This window comes from Oncorhynchus mykiss, chromosome 15, assembly GCF_013265735.2.
Source record: "Oncorhynchus mykiss isolate Arlee chromosome 15, USDA_OmykA_1.1, whole genome shotgun sequence".
Classification (NCBI taxonomy): Eukaryota; Metazoa; Chordata; class Actinopteri; order Salmoniformes; family Salmonidae; genus Oncorhynchus; species Oncorhynchus mykiss.
The window spans coordinates 31,780,845-31,804,023 of NC_048579.1; the positions used below are offsets into that span (position 1 = coordinate 31,780,845).

Here is a 23,179-nt window from a genome sequence, read left to right on the forward strand (position 1 = left end):
CATCTGAGGCATCTGCCTTTGGCCCACCTGTTGACTGTTATGTTGTTACACTGATTCAAAACTGTCACGTTTATGTCTACTCATGCAACTGTTATTGTGATAAGGCACAGTTAGTGTTTTCTTGTAACTTGTAACTGCTTGTTACCAGCATTTGTCCCTTGATAGGTTGTAAAATGAAACATTAATCGAACTCTGGAGAGGGAAAATAACAAAACAAACAGTGTAAAATGGTTCACATATGGTGTTCTTCAAGCCAGTGTTCACTCTTTAAGTTCATTCAAATTTGGCAGACATTTCAATTCATCTTAAAGGGGCAATTACATTGTTTACAAGTAAACAAGCTTATATTTTGGCTTCTGATGGGGTACAACAGTTGAACTAAACTCTTGAGGAATTTCTAAGTTATATTTTTCAAACATCAATGGCTATACATCATTAATTTAAAAATTAAAAAATGGATGTACCAATCCCAGATGGGTCCTTTAAAGTGAGTTCCATCCAGACAGTGAACATATTACGTTTCTTTAAAGGCCCTGTTCAGGCAAACTAGATTTTCCTGTGTTTTAGAAACTCAGCAAAAAAAGAAATGCATCCCTTTTTCAGAACCCTGTTTTTCAAAGATAATTTGTAAAAATCCAAATAACTTCACAGATCTTCATTGTAAAGGGTTTAAACACTGTTTCCCATGCTTGTTCAATGAACTATAAACAATTAATGAACATGCCCAAGTGGAACGGTCTTTTAGACACTAACAGCTTACAGACGGTAGGCAATTAAGGTCATAGTTATGAAAACTTAGGACACTAAAGAGGTCTTTCTACTGACTCTGAAAAACACCAAAAGAAAGATGCCCAGGTTCCCTGCTCATCTGTGTGAATGTGCTTTAGGCATGCTGCAAGGAGGCATGAGGACTGCAGATGTGGCCAGGGAAATAAATTGCAATGTCAGTACTGTGAGACACCTAAGACAGAGCTACAGGAGATAGGACGGACAGCTGATCGTCCTTGCAGTGGCAGACCACGTGTAACAACACCTGCACAGGATCGGTACATCTGAACAACACACCTGCGGGACAGGTACAGGATGGCAACAACCACTGCCCGAGTTCCCCAGGAACACACCTACCCTCCTTCGGTGCTCAAACTGTCCGCAACTGCCTGTTGTAAGGCAGGTCCTCATTCGACTTCACCAGCGACAACGGCACTCATGGGCACAAACCCACCGTCGCTGGACCAGACAGGACTGTCAAAAAGTGCTCTTCCCTGACGAGTCGCGGTTTTGTCTCACCAGGGGTGATGGTCGGATTCGCGTTTATCGTCGAAGGAATTAGCATTACACCGAGGCCTGTACTCTGGAGCGGGATCAATTTGGAGGTGGGAGGGTCCGTCATGGTCTGGGGCGGGGTGTCACAGCATCATCGGACTGAGCTTGTTGTCATTGCAGGAAATCTCAATCTCAACAATCTCAAAGCGTTATAGAGAAGACCTCCACCTCCCTCATGTGGTACACTTTTTGCAGACTCATTCTTACATGACCCTCCAGCATGGCAATGCCACCAGCCATACGGCTCTTTCTGTCCGTGATTTCCTGCAAGACAGGAATGTAAGTGTTCTGCCATGGCCAGCGAAGAGCCCGGATCTCAAACCCATTGAGCATGTCTAGGACCTGTTGGATCGGAGGGTGAGGGCTAGGGCCATTCCCCCCAGAAATGTCCGGGAACTTGCAGGTGCCTTGGTGGAAGAGTGGGGTAACATCTCACAGCAAGAACGGCCAAGTCTGGTGCAGTCCACGAGGAGGAGATGCACTTCAGTACTTAATGCAGCTGGTGGCTATACCAGATACTGACTTTTACTTTTGATTTTGACCCCTGTTAGTCACATGTCTGTGGAACTTGTTCAGTTTATGTCTCAGTTGTTGAATCTTGTTATATTCATACAAGTATTTACACATGTTGAGTTTGCTGAAAATAAGCGGAGTTGACAGTGAGAGGACGTTTATTTTTATGCTGAGTTTATATACTTCCACACTATGAGGTTGAATAATACTGTGAAATTGTGAAAATGTTGATAATGCCCTTTTAGTGGAAGAGCTGTTTGAAAAGACTGCATGACGTTTCAGCCTGTTTAGGTGGGATGAAGTTTAGGCCTGCCTGGTGACATCACCAGTCAACAGTTAATAGACCAATAGAAAGAGAGTTCCAAACCAGTAACAGCTCATTTGATGTTTTACCCTCCCTACTCAGACTACTCCCAGGCAGTCCTAGCAAAAATCTTGCTTGAGAAATTGCTATTTTCTAAGAAGCTGTTTTTGCTTAATTTTTGACCATTTTAATTGAAAACATTCACAGTAGGGTACTTAATTGTTATCCAGAAATGATTTGATACTGAGATAAAAAACAGATGCATTGGACCTTTAACTAGTCTGCTAAGATACCCTCTGAGCTGTATCCGGACTGATCCGGTGCAGCGCTGTCCCAGGGTGGACCTCCAGGGGGCGCTCAGCTCCTTCCTATCCCACCTGAGGGAGAGCCTGCAGACTGTCTGTGGCTTCCCAGCCCGCATGACCAGCAAGCCCTGCTACCACACCACCAGCCTGCTCAGCATTGCCTCAGCACAGGTACAGGGTGCACACAAGTGGTGCGCGGGTCAGCTGTTTGTTCACCCGCACATGCCCATAATTGCTAATAATCCACAACCGCCCGACTATATGTGATGAAGTGAAAATCTGAGGCCCGCACCCGACCCTAACCCGCTGATATAGAAAATGCTCTATAGGCTACAGTCAAAGACTGCGGAAAGATTTTTGGACAGGGTGCAGGACATTTTGGTAGGCTATTTGTTCGTCAACTAGATCCATGCAGCTTCTCTTCTGTCATTATATGTTGCCCTAGAAGACTAAATAAACCCTTGCTCACCAGAATAATGTCTTGAATCGATAGAATGAATGCTTAAATCTAGTTGACAAAGTTTTCTCTGTCAAATTCTTTCATGGAGCAAAGACCTTTAGGGACCAGGAGAAAATGCAGTAACTCCCAAAAAATGACATCAGTTTGATCTGTTGTAAGGAAATAGAAAGCTGTGAAAACAATCCAACATGTTTCTGATAAGATTTCAGGTTGGCTTGGATGCATATTTTATGTGGTTGAAATACTAGCAGCTTTTATGATGCTGATAAATATAGTACCTCTACAGATGGTATCTAACTGAGCATTAGCATTCTCTCAAGATGCTGAAAGACAAAAATCATATTTCTCCACTCCTGTTCCCGAGTCAAAATGTTCCCTACATTTGGTGTAGGTTATTATTTTATTGCAAGAAGTGGTTAATTTTGCAGGAGTTAATATTAAGGCTATGTGAGAGGTCCAGATTTCACTTTCCATTTAACCCATTTGAACAGCAGGCTACAATTCCCTTGACGTGCCATAGGCCTATTTGAAGTCTACTGTCTTGTGACTGTGTATGCACATAACATAGTGCATTGCTATCATCCTCTTTTAGCACTTCAACCAATCTTTCCCAAACATTACTTTTCTGGCCTTCCCTTCACTTTCACTCCCCTTTCACAGCTTTTCTCTTATTCAATTAAACTCCGACATTGCCCTTTTTGCCTTCGTGGTTTGACCTTTTCTGCCCGTTCCCAAAAGCATTTGGCGATTGGTGTATAGGCTATTTGGCACAGCTTAAGCTTGTGCACTAATGCCAGATAGCCTAAAACAATGAGAGAGAAAAAACTATATTAGCCTATAGATCAGGGATGGGTAACAGTGGCTCATGGGTCTCATGAGAACAGTGGCTCATGGGTCTGCAAATATAAATTGCACAAGAGTGATACATTTATGGATTTTGTAAGGTATTGTTTTCTCTCTATTCAACCCACCCGCCCTTTATCTGTTTATCTGTTGCCGCCTCCTATAGACCACCCTCTGCCCCCAGCTGTGCTCTGGACACCATATGTGAACTGATTGCCCCCCATCTATCTTCAGAGCTCGTGCTGCTAGGCGACCTAAACTGGAACATGCTTAACACCCCAGCCATCCTACAATCTAAGCTTGATGCCCTCAATCTCACACAAATTATCAATGAACCTTCCAGGTACCACCCCAAAGCCGTAAACACGGACACCCTCATAGATATCATCCTAACCAACTTGCCCTCTAAATACACCTCTGCTGTTTTCAACCAAGATCTCAGCGATCACTGCCTCATTGCCTGCATCCGTAATGGGTCAGCGGTCAAACGACCTCCACTCATCACTGTCAAACGCTCCCTGAAACACTTCAGCAAGCAGCCCTTTCTAATCGACCTGGCCGGGGTATCCTGGAAGGATATTGACTTCATCCTGTCAGTAGAGGATGCCTGGTTATTTTTTTTAAATGCCTTCCTCACCATCTTAAATAAGCATGCCCCATTCAAGAAATTTAGAACCAGGAACAGATATAGCCCTTGGTTCTCTCCAGACCTCACTGCCCTTAATCAACATAAAAACATCCTATGGCATTCTGCATTAGCATCGAACAGCCCGCCGTGATATGCAACCTTTCCAGGAAGATAGAAACCAATATACACAGGCAGTTAGAAAAGCCAAGGCAAGCTTTGTCAAGCAGAAATGTGTTTCCTGCAACACAAACTCAAAAAAGTTCTGGGACACTGTAAAGTCCATGGAGAATAAGAACACCTCCTCCCAGCTGCCCACTGCTCTGAGGATAGAAAACACTGTCACCACCGATAAATCCACTATAATTGAGAATTTCAATAAGCATTTTTCTACGGCTAGCCATGCTTTCCACCTGGCTACCCCTACCCCGGTCAACAGCACTGCACCCCCCCACAGCAACTTGCCCAAGCCTTCCCCATTTCTCCTTCTCCCAAATCCAGTCCGCTGATGTTCTGAAAGAGCTGCAAAATCTGGACCCCTACAAATCATCCGGGCTAGACAATCTGGACCCTTTCTTTCTAAAGTTATCTGCCAAATTTTTTTGCGACCCCTATTACTAGCCTGTTCAACCTCTCTTTCGTGTCGTCTGAGATTCCCAGAGATTGGAAAGCAGCTGCGATCATCCCCCTCTTCAAAGGGGTGGACACTCTTGACCCATACTGCTACAGACCTATATCTATCCTACCCTGCCTTTCTAAGGTCTTCGAAAGCCAAGTCAACCAACAGATTACCGACCATTTCGAATCCCACCGCACCTTCTCCGCTATGCAATCTTGTTTCAGAGCTGGTCATGAATGTACCTCAGCCACGCTCAAGGTCCTAAACGATATCTTAACCGCCATCGATAAGGAACAATATTGTGCAGCCATATTCATTGACCTGGCCAAGGCTTTTGACTCTGTCAATCACCACATCCTCATCGGCAGACTCGATAGCATTGGTTTCTCAAATGATTGCCTCGCCTGGTTCACCAACTACTTCTCTGATAGAGTTCAGTGTGTCAAATTGGAGGGCCTGTTGTCCGGGCCTCTGGCAGTCTCTATGGGGGTGCCACAGGGTTCAGTTCTTGGACCGACTCTCTTCTCTGTATACATCAATTATGTCGCTCTTGCTGCTGGTGATTCTCTGATCCACCTCTATGCAGACGACACCATTCTGTATACTTCTGGCCCTTTGGACACTGTGTTAACAACCCTCCAGACGAGCTTCAATGCCATACAACTCTCCTTCCGTGGCCTCCAATTGCTCTTAAATACAAGTAAAACTAAATGCATGCTCTTCAACCGATCGCTGCCTGCACCTGCGTGCCCGTCCAACATCACTACTCTGGACGTTTCTGACTTGGAATATGTGGACAACTACAAATACCTAGGTGTCTGGTTAGACTGTAAACTCTCCTTCCAGACTCACATCCAACATTTCCAATCCAAAGTTAAATCTAGAATTGGCTTCCTATTTCGCAACAAAGCATCCTTCACTCATGCTGCCAAACATACCCTTGTAAAACTGACCATCCTACCGATCCTCGACTTTGGCGATGTAATTTACAAAATAGCCTCCCAATACCCTACTCAATAAATTGGATGCAGTCTATCACAGTGCCATCCGTTTTGTCACCAAAGCCCCATATAATACCGACCACTGTGACCTGTACGCTCTCGTTGGCTGGCCCTCGCTTCATACTCGTCGCCAAACCCACTGGCTCCAGGTCATCTACAAGACCCTGCTAGGTAAAGTCCCCCCTTATCTCAGCTCGCTGGTCACCGTAGCAGCACCCACCTGTAGCAGGCGCTCCAGCAGGTATAGCTCTCTGGTCACCCCCAAAACCAATTCCTCCTTTGGCCGCCTCTCCTTCCAGTTCTCTGCTGCCAATGACTGGAACGAACTACAAAAATCTCTGAAACTGGAAACACTTATCTCCCTCACTAGCTTTAAGCACCAGCTGTCAGAGCAACTCACAGATTACTGTACCTGTACATAGCCCATCTACAATTTACCCCAAACAGCTACCTCTTCCCCTATTGTATTTATTTATTTTGCTTTATCTTGGCCAGGTCGCAATAGTAAATGAGAGCTTGTTCTCAACTTGCCTACCTGGTTAAATAAAGGTAAAATAAAAACATCTACACTATATTGAATTACCCTAAACCCATCCAGCCCGCGGTTTCCACTTGGACTGTAGGTTATGAGTCAACCCGCGCATCACTATTGCACACTGCACACACGCTCGTGCACACAGACACACTCACAGGTACAGGACTACAGACTATCGTTGATACAACGTATGTCATTTTGCACACATAGACGCACATACTGGTACTATATTGTGCCTTGGTGCTGCTCATATTTCTCAGGTATTTCAAATTACACATGCAAGATTTCTACGTTTTAGAAGTTTTACAAAAGAGACACTATTCATGATAAAGATTTTATTTGTTTTACATTAGTTTTATCTGTACAATTTATCTTCACAAAATAAGATTTACGCCTTACATTTCTCGAGATCCAAATTTATGTTTGACAGTTTTTTGTTATTCCAAACTGTCAGAAAGGAGGTGTGATGATAAATGTCTGGGTCCTCCCGATAGGATGTGAGAAACGAGCAGAAAGAGAGAGAGAAGGCTCAGGTTCCCTCCTCCATCCACCCACCCTTTCTGGTGATTGATTAGTACAATCTGGGTGAATAGTACAAGGCAGAGAAAATCCTTGAATTTTCAAGTTGAAACAATGGCAAAGCGTTCTGCTAGCAGCTAGGTCATATCCTCTTCCCTGGGTCATATTCATTAGTATTCACCGTAGCAAAAGGTTTTGCAATGAAAACAAACGATTCATATTGGATAACTTCAGGTTAGTCCCTCCCTGTTTCAGTCTGTTTTGCGTCAGTTTGGTGCCTAGTGAATACGATCCTGGTTTGTTATTGCCCACAGATGTTGGTGCTGGAAGCTCTCGCTGTCAAAGTGAATAGAGGTTTATTTGTGCTGGACCTGGAACGGGACGCTGTTATTAAAGTTTGACAAATTATGTGGGAGCTTGTTGAAACACCCTACCCATTGGCCACAGACGTCAATTCAATGTTTTTTACATGTTGGTTCAATGTGATTTCATTGAAATAACGTGGAAACAATGTTGATTCAACCAGTGTGTGCCAAGTGGGTATTTAAAGTGTTTAATTAAGAAGTTAATGAAGTAGAACTTGAACTCACAGTAATCATCCGTTTTACAGGAGTAATAACTGTATATGAACCTAGATTTGGGGTAACAGTAATATATGGTTCATAGGTATTATTGAGTCATTATAGATTCATTTCATACATTTATAATATACAAAGCTGGTGCAACTCTGCCCATTATATCATATTTTTTCAAAATGCCCTACTGCAGCATGAAGGTACATTGTTAATGTGACAAACATGCTGCCAAATGCTAGTTCATTTGCAATACAACATGTAATGACGGTGCAGGTACAGTACATCCACTTTGAAGCAAATGTTTTTTATTGAACTGCAGTACAGTTTCACTTTTTTAATTCCCAGAACTGTATGTTCCCATGTTCCAACATCACTGCGCTGTGCATTCCTTTGTGGTCGCAGGTGGCTAGTGGCAAACCGGTGAACTTGACGACCAAGTCAGCTAGCAGGCCCGTGCTGAGTCAACTCCATGCCTCCTGCCCCCTCAAGCCCTCATTTGGGGGGGCACCAGGCGCCCAGACTTTCAGCCAGCCAGTGGGACAGAGTGGCAGCAGCAGCTATCTCAGCACTGGAAGAACCCAGGGGGTCCATCCCACTCCCACTCAGAGTTATACCCCAGGGAGAGGCTTGCCCTCCTCCTCTCTCTATCCCAGTGCTGCCCCTCCCCAACCCACCACACACCCCCAACACAGCCAGGCCCCACTGACTGGAACCAAGATGGTACCCATCTTCAAGAACAAGGCCCTCCCTCGCTATGTCAATGTCACCCAGCTTCTGGCTGAGAAGCAGCAGAAGAGAGCCGAGGAGCAACGGCAGACACCTGTGTCGGGACAGAAGAGGGCCTGCCCAGCCTTCTCCTCCTCTTCCTTTTCCTCCTCGTCTGTTCCCCTCTCTTTGCATTCCTCGTCTACCTCTTCCAAGTGGACAGAGGAAGCCCGCCGGCCCACTCCAGCGTCCATGCCTCACTTGACCCCCTTTCCGCAGCCTGAAGGGGTTTCCCCACATTCCTCCCAGGTGCACGCCAGTGAGAGAGCTTTCAGAGTGAGGGACGAGATCGCCTCAGGTCCCCCTCATCTTCTTCCATCTGGTCTGCTAGGCAACAGAGGGGTGAGTCACCACCAAACACACTCTAGATGTAATTGTAATTTGAGATTTAGTCCAATCACATTTCAGTTGAACTTTTTACTGCAGTGGGCTAAATCAGGGTCACACCGAGTGTTTCTTGGTAGTCTTAAACAAATCTCCTTTGAAACAAAAGTATACACCTCACACACATGGTTATGAGCTTTAAAAAAGAAGACCATATCAGATATAGAGTTTTTTGTTTGCATCCCAACGTTACACTATATATACTATACATCACAGAAAACTGAAAACAAAACTATTTGACACAGAAACACTGTATTTGAAGCGTTAAAAAATAAATAATGTTTATTCATGTTGAAATTATGAAAAATAGGAATAACATTCCACCCATGAGGCCACTAGGTCATTTTACTGCAGGAAAGGGCTACGATGGGATTTCAATCTTAGGAATTAAGATTAGCTCGCCTAATTTAAATATAAGGGCATATCTCCCATTGCATTCAGTGCTTGATTGTTTGCGTGAAGTCAATGCTTTTCCCAGGTGAGGATTTGTCCCTGTACTGTATGTTTGAGACTGTGCAGTAGTCAAATATGTTTTGTGTGTGTATTTGCTGAGGATTTGAATAGTTTTTTTAATTATTTTTTTTAAATATAAAGATATATTGTATTGTAATTAAAGTAATGGGTTCTCACCTCTCAGGGGGACTGGTTTGAGTCAAAACCAAAGAAGCCAAAGTCTGCAGTGCAGGATGTGGACGTGGAGAAGCACGCGAGAAGTAACCAGGTATGTCCTTTACTATACTTTTACCTTGATCTTTACAATAGCTTTGATTTACAGTGAAAAGTATGTATTTTGCAAATGTTCTGCGTGTTGAGAGAGGTGATAAATTCGACAAATGGTTTGAGGGAGGCAAAACATCCCACCAAAGCAGGTTGATTAGGGGACGATACATCAGAGTAAATGTTTAGCAAGATCCATAAACCGAATAGATTTTCCCACTACACCCCTGATTGAATTCCATTACAAGCTTTTACTAAATGAGATCCGTCTTGTGTCTTGTTCTCGAGCTAGATACCATTTTTTACAGATACTATTTCACAGAAGTTACGACTCGGTTGATCATTTTTACGAGGGAGCCGGGGGAAAGTTTATTAGAATGATTGCTGTCATTTTGAGGGATTCGTTTTCGGACTGGGACACACATGGGCACTGAATGGACATAGAGACCTTACCTAATATACTTCAGGGAGGGCCAGATGTAATCTATAGGGATGTTACTCTTCAAAATGACTTTATAGCGTCTGCATAGTTCATTATTACAACTGCAGTCATTTATCTTTTGTAGCTGCATTGTTTTTGGTTTTATTTGAATAAACACAGGTAAGGTAAACTATGGAAGTCCGAGTAGATTTGAGCTTTTAGGTCATTTATACTTTTCTCTGTAAGCAAACACCCAATGGAACCAGGAAATTTGCCAACATCTACACCCAATCAACAGAAAGTACATTTCCCTGTACAATGAAGATTGAACAAAACTAAGGATCTCAACACATAATGTATGGAGGATTCACATAAGAAATGTCTTGATGTTTGATGTGCTCCCCCCTCAGAAGGTGAAGGTGTCTCCACTGTGTCTGATGACATCACTCTCAAACCGCTAATTGTAAACTAAGATGAAGGATTTAAAAAAAATATATATATATATATCCTTATCGGTCCAATTTGAGAGCTATAATTCAGAAACTAAAGTAAGCGTCCGAAAGATGACATTATACAAAGATTACAGTATACCTGTGAGGAAATTCTCTACCACCTCAGATTTTTTTCTTGACCTACAGTAGGATAAAAAGTGTAAGAAGGGTTTTATGAAATACATTTTATTGATTGATTGGCTTTATGATTGAACATGTCTTGTTTGCTATTTATTCAGCTGTCGAAGATCAATGTGACGACCCTGCAGGCCTGGCTGAAGAGCCGTGGAGTGGTGGTACGGTCCAAGGAAAGGAAAGAGGAGCTGGTGTCAAAGGTCATGCGTTGCCTGAGTGAATCTTGAGTAGTGAGGGTCGCTTTCCAGACAGACACAGAGAGGGTCATTTTACACTATTCAACATCACAGAGAACGAGCTGGTTTTAAGGGTCATTGATAGTGAGCTTTGTATTGCTATCAGGTCTCTGTGTTATCATTCTTGAATGATATGTACTGTACCTGTATGGGGTTCTTGTTATGAAGTTAATACCCACTGGGCACAGAAGTCAATTCAACTGAGGTAGTAAGATGTTTCTGGCCTTGAGTTTGAGGTAAGAACAGATAATTTTATGTAATATATTTATTTTATTTATTTGTTTAACATAAAAAGAGTAATATATCTCCTATTTATATAGTTTTGTTGTATATATTAGTAATTTTTATTAATCCCCATTTCTTGCTTTTCTTGTTCAAGATGTAATTTTCTGTAGTATGTATGAGCTTTATTTCAGAAAAGATCAAAGCAAATGTCTGTTAGTACTTATTCAATATTCAGATCCTTTGAAATTGTGCATACACATTGATTGCCATAATAAAAGAAAGATGTTTTTAATATTAAATAGAAAAGATTCCCCATGTAAAATGTATATGGCCCCCTTACACTTTTTGCTCTCAGCAGAGTGAATGTTCTGTGACCAGACCTGGATTCCAATACTATTTGAAAATCTTCAAATCTTTTTTTTTTTTTTTTTTTGTGGGAGCGTTTTCTTTAACCTACAGGAGTGCCAGGTGGCCGGCGTTTGCTCTTTGGGGACTTTTCTATTAGTTCCACTGCAAAAGGCAAACAGATAAAGTATTTGAAATGATTTCAAATAGAATTTGAACCCAGGTCTACCTCTGACCTTATTGATTGAAGTGTGCTATGTTTACTGAGCCAGCCAGTCAACTCACAAATTCTCTTCAATGCCTCTCTCACTAGCTAGGTTTCCATCCAACCTTTATATGCAAGTAAAGTACATGTCGGATAAAAAATGTAATGACAAGCCTGATGAAAACAGCTAATTTGTCGCTAAACTTTCCAAATGTCGACAAACCAAAATACGCTAGACAAGGTGGGATATTTAAATTATGTGAGAAATGGTGGTGGAAGCGCCTTTATGCACAAATATTGATATAATAATTATATCAAAGTAATCTTGGAGTCACGCAATGATATGTTGTGTGGTCCTCCAACCATGACTCTGGGAAGCATGCAGTTTATTAGGCTACAGATGAAATAAGTTATGATGAACTTCACAGGGTGGTGAAAGTGCAAGGTATTGAGCTTGATACTCCTTTTCAATAAATATCGAGAGTTTTATTCTGGTGACTGATGCTTGGCTGCCATTTGACAAATAAAAATAATCTTGCTCTTTCGTCCATAATCATTTCATCATGTAGGCTATACCTGCACTGTATCTGCGAGCTGTTGTCTAGAGCACACCTGCCAAGACCAGAGTGGGCACATTAGCTATATAATTTCTTGTGACCTAACCATCAGCAGAGTTGAAAATGCGATGGAAACCCATTTAACTTTATTCGGCACATGGGAATTTAATCCAAAAAGTTATTTTCATGTGAACTATGTCATCACGCATCGCCTATTATCCATAACAAGTCAATTTGATGGAAACACATCTCTGGTGGGAAAATACGCATTTTGTTTTCATGCAGATTTTAGAATATTCGCATGAAAATGTGTCCGTAGTTGGATGGTACCCTAGCTAGAGACAGAATTCTAGAGTGTGATGGCTATTGCGACAGCACAAAAGTTTTGTATAACTAAGTATGATGGAAAGCGCTGCGATGGTTGTTGGAGACATCTGTAATGATACCCTCAGTCTGGATCAACTGCAAAAGAGTAAAAAGCATTTGTGTGAAATTTGATCGCAAGCATCAGAAGCCAAACTGCGTGTCTTTCAAAGAGGAGACTTAAAGCTCTTTCTTTATGGTTTATTCAGGCAAAAGCTTAATGATCCGTACAAATCTGACATCGAGAGCTTTGCATTGAGTTTCAACTTTTCTTTCAAGGTTTTTTAAAGCCATTATTTTGGAGGGGTGGTATATCATACATCACAGTTTTTAATGTGAAACAGACCGTGTGAATTTTTTCTCTTCCCTTTCTTGGCTTTAAGGACAACTGTTAGGCATTAGATTTAATGGCTCCAAGCATCATGGTCCTTTAATGGATGCATGTGCTCTTTGTGACAGTAATGTGATATTACTTTGATAATTAGTCATTACCTAATTTCACTCCCTACTCTACCTTCTCTTCCTCTGTATCCACTGCTATAGCCACTTTCTATCACTCTTCATTTCAAGCTTCTGCCTCTAACCCTGGGAAACTATTTTCCACCTTCTCCTTAATCCTCCTCCCCCTTCCCTTCTCCCTATCTGAGGACGACTTTGTAAACCACTTTGAAAATAAGGTAGACGACATCTGCTCCTCATTCACTCAGCCTATTGAGTCCACTGGTCCTACTCACACAGAACTACCCTACGCCTTGACCTCTTTCTCCCCTCTCTCTCTAGATGAAATCCTGCGACCAGTGAGGAGGTCTGGCCGTCCAACAACCAGTACGCTCAATCCCATCCCCTCCTCCCTTCTCCAGACCACCTATAGAGACCTTCTCCCATCCCTCACTTTCCTCACTTCCCTCATCAACTCATCCCTGACCACAAGCTGAGTCTCCTCTGACTTCAAAATGGACAGAGTTGCTCCCCTCCTCAACAAACCAACTCTCGAACCCTCCTACATCAAAAACTACAGACCGGTATCCCTTCTTTCTTTTCTTTCAAAAACACTTGAGCGTACTGTCTCTGACTAACCCTCTCGCTGTCTCTCTCAGAACGATCTTCTTGACCCTAATCAGTCAGGCCACAACCGAGACTGCTCTTCTCTGTCTCACGGAGGCTCTCTGTACTGCCAAAACTGACAGACTCTTCTCTGTTCTCGTTCTCCTAGATCTATCAACTTCCTTTGACATCTTGAACCATCAGATCCTCCTCTCGGGGCTGGGGATCTTAGGCTCTGCACACTCTTGGTTTGCATCCTACCTGGCAGGCCGTTCCTACTATGTGACATGGAGAGGATCTCTGTCTAGCCCCCAGGGCTAAGTTCTAGGCCCTCTCCTCTTCTCTCTATACACCAAGTCACTCGGCTCCATCATATCCTCACATGATCTCTCCAATTATTGCTATGCGGATGACACTCAAATACTTTTTTCCCTTCCCCCTTCTGACACACAGGTGGCGACATGCATCTCTGCGTGCCTTGCAGGTATCTCATCTTGGATGTTGGCCCACCACCTCAACAAGACGGAGCTGCTCTTCCTCCCGGGGAAGGCCTGCCCATTCCAAGACCTCTCCATCACAGTTGACAACTCCACGGTGTCCCCCTCCCAGAGTGCAAAAGAACCTTGGCGTGGCCCTGGACAACACCCTGTCGTTCTCTGCAAACATCCTAAATCCTCCCATGCCACCCCGCTCCTCCGCACACTCCACTCCGCACGCTCCAGACTGGGGGCGAAGGATCACCTTCCAACAGGACAACGACTCTAAGCACACAGCCAAGACAACTCAGGAGTGGCTTTGGGACAAGTCTGTGAATGTCCTTGAGTGGCCCAGCCAGAACCCGGAATTGAATCTATGGAGAGACCTGAAAATAGCTGTGCAGCGACGCTCCCCACCCAACCTGACAGAGCTTGAGAGGATCTGCAGAGAAGAATGGGAGAAAATACAGGTGTGCCAAGCTTGTAGCGTCATACCCAAGAAGACTTGAGGCTGTAAACGCTGCCAAAGGTGCTTCAACAAAAAGTTTCTAAAAACCTGTTTTTGCTTTGTCATTATGGGGTATTGTGTGTAGAGGGTTATTATGGGGGGGGGGGGGGGGGGGGGGGTTATTTTATCAATTTTAGAATTAGGCTGTAACGTAACAAAATGTGGAAAAAGTCAATAGGTCTGATTACTTTCCGAATGTATGTTTGTCCCACCTTGCTATCTTAAGATAAATGCACTACACTACCTGTAGGTCGCTCTGGATAAGAGCGTCTGATAATGACAAAAATTTAACAATTCATTACCCATAGTACAGTAGTTGTGTTTCACTCATCTTACAGAGAGACATCATCTATGCCGTAGTCCAACATACCTTTTGTCGAATATGGGCTTCATATTTCATTTACAATACCTACGGGTACTATCAATTACTATGGGGTGCGATTGCTTGGCAATAAGGTGTTTGTGTGGCATGCTATGGAGAGAAATGGAGGCCAAAATCACATCAAAGCTATTGGCCTTAATCTCTTGTCAGTGTGGAGACAGACTGACAGACAAACAGTCAGAGAGGTGTAGAGACAGACAGGTGCAGACAGTCAGTCGGCGAGGTGTAGAGACAGACAGGTGCAGACAGACAAACAGTTGAAGAGTTAGAGACACACAGACAGAGAGGTGTAGAGACAGAGACTAGACAAAAAGAGAGGTGTACAGACAGGTGTGCAGCGTAGCTGGAGGAGACGGAGGTTGAGTTCCTCAGAAACACCCTATTTTTATATGCTGTCGCTCCAGGGTTGGAGTGCACATTCCGCGGGCTGAGGCATGCCGTGTCTCGCACCGGTGTGCAGTTTATTCACGGGCTGCTGCATGACAATGCTCTGTTTACCTGATCTACGTAACCTACATACAGTGCCTTGCGAAAGTATTCGGCCCCCTTGAACTTTGCGACCTTTTGCCACATTTCAGGCTTCAAACATAAAGATATAAAACTGTATTTTTTTGTGAAGAATCAACAACAAGTGGGACACAATCATGAAGTGGAACGACATTTATTGGATATTTCAAACTTTTTTAACAAATCAAAAACTGAAAAATTGGGCGTGCAAAATTATTCAGCCCCTTTACTTTCAGTGCAGCAAACTCTCTCCAGAAGTTCAGTGAGGATCTCTGAATGATCCAATGTTGACCTAAATGACTAATGATGATAAATACAATCCACCTGTGTGTAATCAAGTCTCCGTATAAATGCACCTGCACTGTGATAGTCTCAGAGGTCCGTTAAAAGCGCAGAGAGCATCATGAAGAACAAGGAACACACCAGGCAGGTCCGAGATACTGTTGTGAAGAAGTTTAAAGCCGGATTTGGATACAAAAAGATTTCCCAAGCTTTAAACATTCCAAGGAGCACTGTGCAAGCGATAATATTGAAATGGAAGGAGTATCAGACCACTGCAAATCTACCAAGACCTGGCCGTCCCTCTAAACTTTCAGCTCATACAAGGAGAAGACTGATCAGAGATGCAGCCAAGAGGCCCATGATCAATCTGGATGAACTGCAGAGATCTACAGCTGGGGTGGGAGACTCTGTCCATAGGACAACAATCAGTCATATATTGCACAAATCTGGCCTTTATGGAAGAGTGGCAAGAAGAAAGCCATTTCTTAAAGATATCCATAAAAAGTGTCGTTTAAAGTTTGCCACAAGCCACCTGGGAGACACACCAAACATGTGGAAGAAGGTGCTCTGGTCAGATGAAACCAAAATTGAACTTATTGGCAACAATGCAAAACATTATGTTTGGCGTAAAAGCAACACAGCTCATCACCCTGAACACACCATCCCCACTGTCAAACATGGTGGTGGCAGCATCATGGTTTGGGCCTGCTTTTCTTCAGCAGGGACAGGTATAGATGGCTACAATTGATGGGAAGATGGATGGAGCCAAATACAGGACCATTCTGGAAGAAAACCTGATGGAGTCTGCAAAAGACCTGAGACTGGGACGGAGATTTGTCTTCCAACAAGACAATGATCCAAAACATAAAGCAAAATCTACAATGGAATGGTTCAAAAATAAACGTATCCAGGTGTTAGAATGGCCAAGTCAAAGTCCAGACCTGAATCCAATCGAGAATCTGTGGAAAGAACTGAAAACTGCTGTTCACAAATGCTCTCCATCCAACCTCACTGAGCTCGAGCTGTTTTGCAAGGAGGAATGGGAAAAAATGTCAGTCTCTCGATGTGCAAAACTGATAGAGACATACCCCAAGCGACTTACAGCTGTAATCGCAGCAAAAGGTGGCGCTACAAAGTATTAACTTAAGGGGGCTGAATAATTTTGTACGCCCAATTTTTCAGTTTTTGATTTGTTAAAAAAGTTTGAAATATTCAATAAATGTCGTTCCACTTCATGATTGTGTCCCACTTGTTGTTGATTCTTCACAAAAAAATACAGTTTTATATCTTTATGTTTGAAGCCTGAAATGTGGCAAAAGGTCGCAAAGTTCAAGGGGGCCGAATACTTTCGCAAGGCACTGTACTGTTAATGATCACCATCCACAGACTAATGAGACTAAGGTCTCTGCTCCCTTATTACAGCCTTGTCGTGTGTTCCTTAATGGTGATTTTGTTTTCCTTTCAAGGCAAATGTCAGGAGGCCTAAAATATATGTATATTACACCCATGTTTAGCCTGTACTGTAGTCGCATGCTTCCAGCAGTTGCTCATTAACTCATTGACTAAACAGCATTAACTGACAGACTTTTTCCTTCAAACATATTTGTATTCCTTTCAAATAGTCTTGGAAACAGAGGTATGTAAGAGTTGGAAAGTTTGGAAACTTTAGGGGGTGTCATTAAATCAGACGGTGGGCTGCAAATAGTCCCCAGGGTTCCTTTTTGCTGCATATGCAATGTTTACCCATACATGTTTAGAGAAAAACAAGGACAGTGGGATATAAAGGGAACTCAGGGGGACTGTTTAATGTTGGCGTCAATGTTTTTGCAACAAAGTCTGTCTCAATGAAAAAGGCACTGGGGCCATACTAGTGAACATGAGAAAAAGTGTAGTTTATGCATTAGCCAACTAAAATGGTTGACGTAGTTGCACCTGATCAAAGGCTTCACGTTAGCTGTTCCCATTACATAACCTGCCACATTTAGCCTTATGCTAACCTTACTAGGTGGCTATGATTGATTCCTGTAACAAATTTGCATCAGCCTAGCAAAGATATATTTAAACCTCCAAATTCAAGGTATTGCATGATCATCCTTGACTAGGTTACTTACTAATTTTATGTTAGACAAAGCCCGTTTTTTCATATATGACAAAATCACACGTGCTTGCTTAGCTGTTTCACATATAGTACTAGTCAAAAGTTTGGACACATCTACTCATTCCAGGGTTTTTCTTTATTTTTTACTATTTTCTACACTGTAGAATAATAGTGAAGACATCAAAACTAAGAAATAACACATGGAATCATATAGTAACCAAAAAAGTGTTAAACAAATAAAAATATATTTTATATTTGAGATTCTTCAAAGTAGCCACCCTTTGCCTTGATGACAGCTTTGCACTCTCTCAACCAGCTTCATGAGGTAGTCACTTGGAATGCATTTCAATTAACAGGTGTGCCTTGTTAAAAGTTCATTTGTGGAATTTCTTTCCTTCTTAATGCATTTGAGCCAATCGGTTGTGTTGTGACAAGCAAGGGGGGTATACAGAAGATAGCCCTATTTGGTAAAAGATCAAGTCCATATTATGGCAAGAACAGCTCAAATAAGCAAAGAGAAATGACAATTCATTCTTTGAGACATGAAGGTCAGAATCTAGAAAATGTCAAGAACTTTGAAAGTTTCTTCAAGTGTAGTTGCAAAAACAATCAAACCCCATGATGAAACTAGCTCTCATAAGGACTGCCACAGGAAAGGAAGACCCAGAGTTACCTCTGCTGCAGAGGATAAGTTCAATCGAGTTACCAGCCTCAGAAATTGCAGCCTAAATAATACTTAACAGAGTTCAAGTAACAGACTCATCTCAACATCAACTGTTCAGAGGAGACTGCGTGAATCAGGCCTTTGTGGTCGAATTTCTGCAAAGAAACTACTACTAAAGGACACCAATACTAATAAGAGACTTGCTTGGGCCAAGAAACACGAGCAATGGACATTAGACCGGTGGAAATCTGTCCTTTGGCCTGATGAGTCCAAACGTGAGCTTTTTGGTTCCAACCGCCGTGTCTTTGTGAGATGTATTCTTATTTTTTTATTTCACCTTTATTTAACCAGGTAGACTAGTTGAGAACAAGTTCTCATTTGCAACTGCGACCTGGCCAAGATAAAGCGTAGCAATTTGTCACATACAACAACACAGAGTTACACATGGAATAAACAAAACATACAGTCAATAATACAGTAGAACAAAAGAAAACATGCAAAGTAGGTGAACGGATGATCTCTGCATGTGTGGTTCCCACCATGAAGCATGGAGGAGGTGGTGTGGGGGTGCTTTGTTGGTGATTTATTTAGAATTTAAGGCACACTTAACCAGCATGGCTACCACAGAATTCTGCAGCGATACACCATCCCATCTGGTTTGCGCTTAGTGGGACTATTTTATTTTTCAACAGGACAATGACCCAACACACCTCCAGGCTGTGTAAGGGCTATTTGACCAATAGGGAGAGTGATGGAGTGCTGCATCAGGTGAACTGACCTCCACAATCCTCCACCCAATTGAGATGGTTTGGGATGAGTTGGACTGCAGAGTGAAGGAAAAGCAGCCAACAATTGCTCAGCATATGTGGGAACTCCTTCAAGACTGTTGGAAAAACATTCCAGGTGGAGTTGGTTGAGAGTGCCAAGAGTGTGCAAAGCTGTCATCAGCAAAGGGTGGCTACTTTGAAGAATCTAAAATATATTTTGGATTTGTTTAACATTTTTCTATTTTTTTAAACTAGGCAAGTCAGTTAAGAACAAATTCTTACTTACAATGTCAGCTAACCCTGGCCTAACCCTAACAATGCTGGGAAAATTGTGCACTGGCTTATGGGACTTGTGATATAGCCTGCAATCAAACCAGGGTCTGTAGTGAAGCCTCTAGCACTATGATGCAGTGCCTTAGACCGCTGCGCCACTCAGGAGCCCATAAATAACACATGATTCCATATGTGTTATTTCTTAGTTTTGATATCTTCACTATTATTCTACAATGGAGAAAATAGTCAAATTAAGAAAAACCCTTGAATGAGTAGGTGTGTCCAAACTTTTGACTGGTACTGTACATCCATTTGCTTTTACGAGCCCCCCTCCTGTCTTGCTTTTTTGTTAAGGAAAAAAACATCTACTACCGATCCTTGATGCTGTATTCAAATAACGCATATGTGACGAAGTGGATGATTATAATAATGCAAATAAAACATTGTGTATGTAAGTGTAGCCTACACAATTTAAGGGATGTTTTTGGTCTAACAGTACGTTTTACTATGCTGTTGTATTCACTATTTTAGAACCTATGTAAAATACTAATTCATTATTAAATGATCTTGCGAGGCATTGATTCAGCTTTGATGCCAACTTTATTTGTTTTGTTTAGTTTATTTGGATCCCCTTTAGCTACTGCACATGCAGTAGCTACTCTTCCTGAGGTCCACGTTAAACCAGCACCATTCTGAGATGTGGCGACACTGGCAGCACTGCACCCCTGTGTAGCGGTAGCCTATGTGTCAGTCTGCAAGAGGGATTCCAAGAAGTTCCTCATTAAATATATTTGTAATATTAATTTACAAGGTTTTGGCTGAACTTCCCTTCACAACACACTATCACAACAAATGCAATTCTACATTTCAAAGGGGAAAAAACAAAACCTCACCTGGGATTTGGACTTGCTGCGTATGGTGAAAAGTACTAGAAGTTAGTCTAGCTACACTTTGAGCTAATTATCCAGTATACATTTCTTGTGTGTTGTAGTAATTTTGTGTATTGTAGTAATTCTGTTAAAGAGGCTTTTATGAACAAGCGTTGGATCATGTCCAACTACTTTGACTATTTTAATTGGCTGCTGATTAAACTAACATTTTTACTTTTTCTAATGTTTGCAAGTATGGCCCTGAAGTGAGAAAGGCCTTGTTGTTTTTCTTTACAGCCCCAGAGGATTCACATCCACTGTGTAGCACTTACCTTTCTTACTTCTACCCATATACTGTATGCTGTATGCTGCCATTTCAATCCAGCTATTGATTTGATTATAACCCACTTGGGCATCAAGAACTTTCTCTCATGGGTGCTTTTTTCCTGTGGTGAGAGTTGCTCATCAGCATACAAGCAGTCCAGCAGCTCTCTGCGAAGCTGACACACTTATCAGGATACGCTCTTCTTGGTTCCTTCATGTTCCTGCAATATGGGTAACACTACCACTGGGACATCGCCATTACCACGCTTTAGTCTAGGTTGAAAATATACAGGTGTAAGACAACATAATAGTTCAAGTAGCAACGCTGGTTGCTATTAGAATCCCTTTTCCATCTTCAACCACAGCTTTAGTCGGGCTGTGTTAGCTCTGCAGCAGGTGGCAGCTGGCTTCATTTACCCACTCCGCTCCATCCAAATACATCTGTTTAACCCTTTCTCTGACCCATGATTCTCGATGCAAGCTAGTAACAACGAGGTGCTCTTATGGGATACCTTTGATGTTACCCAGTCACCCCTGAGGGCAGTTCTTGAAAATGTGTCACCCAAAACATTCACCCCCCCCCCCCCCCCCCCCCCCACATAGGTTGATCAATAACGTTGGAAGACTTGAACAGGTCTCGCTTGCAAAATAGATTTTATCTAAATGGGAATAACCTTTATAAATAAAGGTTAAATGACAACTAAGTACTGACCAAACACTCACTGTATTTCTGTTTCTGTGGCTCTTAAACAAAAGACACTTTACTGTTTGGTGGTTTGAATCATGGCTGGAAAGGGTTGGATTTGAAACAATCACGAGGTTGTACTCAAAGGGCGGTAGAGGAGAAAAGAGTAGGTGGAGAAGGGCTAGCCTCACATAAAGGACTCGAGTGTAATAAGTATTGGTTCCTCTGTCGATTTAAAGGGCTGGGGACCCAGACTATTGCACTCCCATAGTTAATGAACATGAGAGATTCACAGGGACTTATTATTTTCTCATTTTTGAGAGAGCAGTTCATGTAATGTACTAGTTATTGTTTTGTTAGCTGGAGAGTCCATTTCCACACTGCCATAAGAGGGTTGCTGGATTTTGATAGGGAGAGGCCAGCTGCATTGGCTGTGGAACCATTTTTATCTGGTGGGAAAATAAATCCCTCAAATGAAAAAACTCAAAATTGGCACAAATTATGTTTTCTTTGGCCTCAAATTATCAATGAGTAAAGATTTGTTACAGAATATTGATATCACTTTGTGACCCATAAATTCTAATTTTCATAGACAAATGTGCTAAAATTATAGTCCTGATGGATTAATGTTGCTGTTCTTGGCTTTTCCCTTGGGAAGTCCATACATACACTATCCTAGCCTTTAGTTTCCATTTACAATTGCATTTGGAAAGTAGTCAGACCCCTTGACCTTTTCCACATTTTGTTATGTTACAGCCTTATTCTGAAATTTATTAAATAGATTTGTTCACATCAATCTACACACAATACCGTTTTTTATACATTTTAGAAATGCATTAAAAATAAAAAACTGAAATATCACATTTGTATAAGTGTTCAGACTCTTTACTCGGGTCTTCTTGGGTATGACTCTACAAGCTTGGCACCCCTGTATTTGGGGAGTTTCTCCCATTCTTTGCAGATCCTCTCAAGCTCTGCCAGTTTGGATGGGGAGCATCACTTCACAGCTATTTTCAGGTCTCTCCAGACCTCAACACCATCCTGTCTCGAGCTCTACGGACACTTCATTCGACCTCGTAGCTTGGTGTTTGCGCTGACATGCACTGGCAACTGTGGAACCTTATATAGACAGGTGTGTGCCTTTCCAAATCATGTCCAATCAATTGAATTTACCATAGGTGGACTCCAATCAAGTTGTAGAAACATCTCAAGGATGATCAATATAAACAGGATGCACCTGAGCTCAATTTCGAGTCTCATAGCAAAGTCTGAATTGTTATGTAAATAGGGTATTTCAGTTATTTCGTTTTTATTCGTTTGCAAAAATTTCTAAAACCCTTTTTTTGCTTTGTGATTATGGGGTATTGTGTGTAGATTGATGAGGAAAAACATTTATTTAATCAGTTTTAGAATCAGGCTGTAACATAACAACGTGAAAAAAGTTAAGTGGTCTGAATACTTTCCTGCACTGTACATCCAGTAATGCCGAGTTCAGTTGTTTGAATTTCTCAAACAAATAAAGTAAAGAAAAAATCTGATTTTAGCAAATTAGGTTTTCATTACCTAAGTTTCTAAGAGTCATCTATGGCCTTTAGAAATATCCCAGAATATTATTATAATGTCCCCTCCAAAGTAATGTGTCCAAATTAATGTTATGATAAGGTTTGGATTGATTCAATCAAAATCACATAGTTCCTGCTCTGCAGCTCACAAACAGATTCATGTGGTGAATGTATTTCCATTATTTACCTTATGGGAATATTTTTGCATTGTTCATTCAAGAGTTGGCTGTGCCAATTCAACTTTAAAGTATAGTAAAATTCCATACAGGTGA

At 42.0% G+C, this 23,179-nt stretch overlaps 1 protein-coding gene across 1 annotated transcript in view; it reads left to right on the forward strand.

Moving 5' to 3' along the window:
* Nucleotides 1–11,302, forward strand: part of LOC110490003 (uncharacterized protein C18orf63-like) — a 33,421-nt gene extending 22,119 nt beyond the window's left edge. Inside the window, exons 11-14 of the mRNA XM_036944299.1 lie at nt 2,430–2,616; nt 8,025–8,729; nt 9,409–9,492; nt 10,640–11,302. Of these exons, the coding sequence (XP_036800194.1) occupies nt 2,430–2,616; nt 8,025–8,729; nt 9,409–9,492; nt 10,640–10,762 (1,099 nt within the window). The 3' untranslated portion in view covers nt 10,763–11,302. The remainder of the gene's footprint in view (nt 1–2,429; nt 2,617–8,024; nt 8,730–9,408; nt 9,493–10,639) is intronic.
* Nucleotides 11,303–23,179: the final 11,877 nt, after the last annotated feature.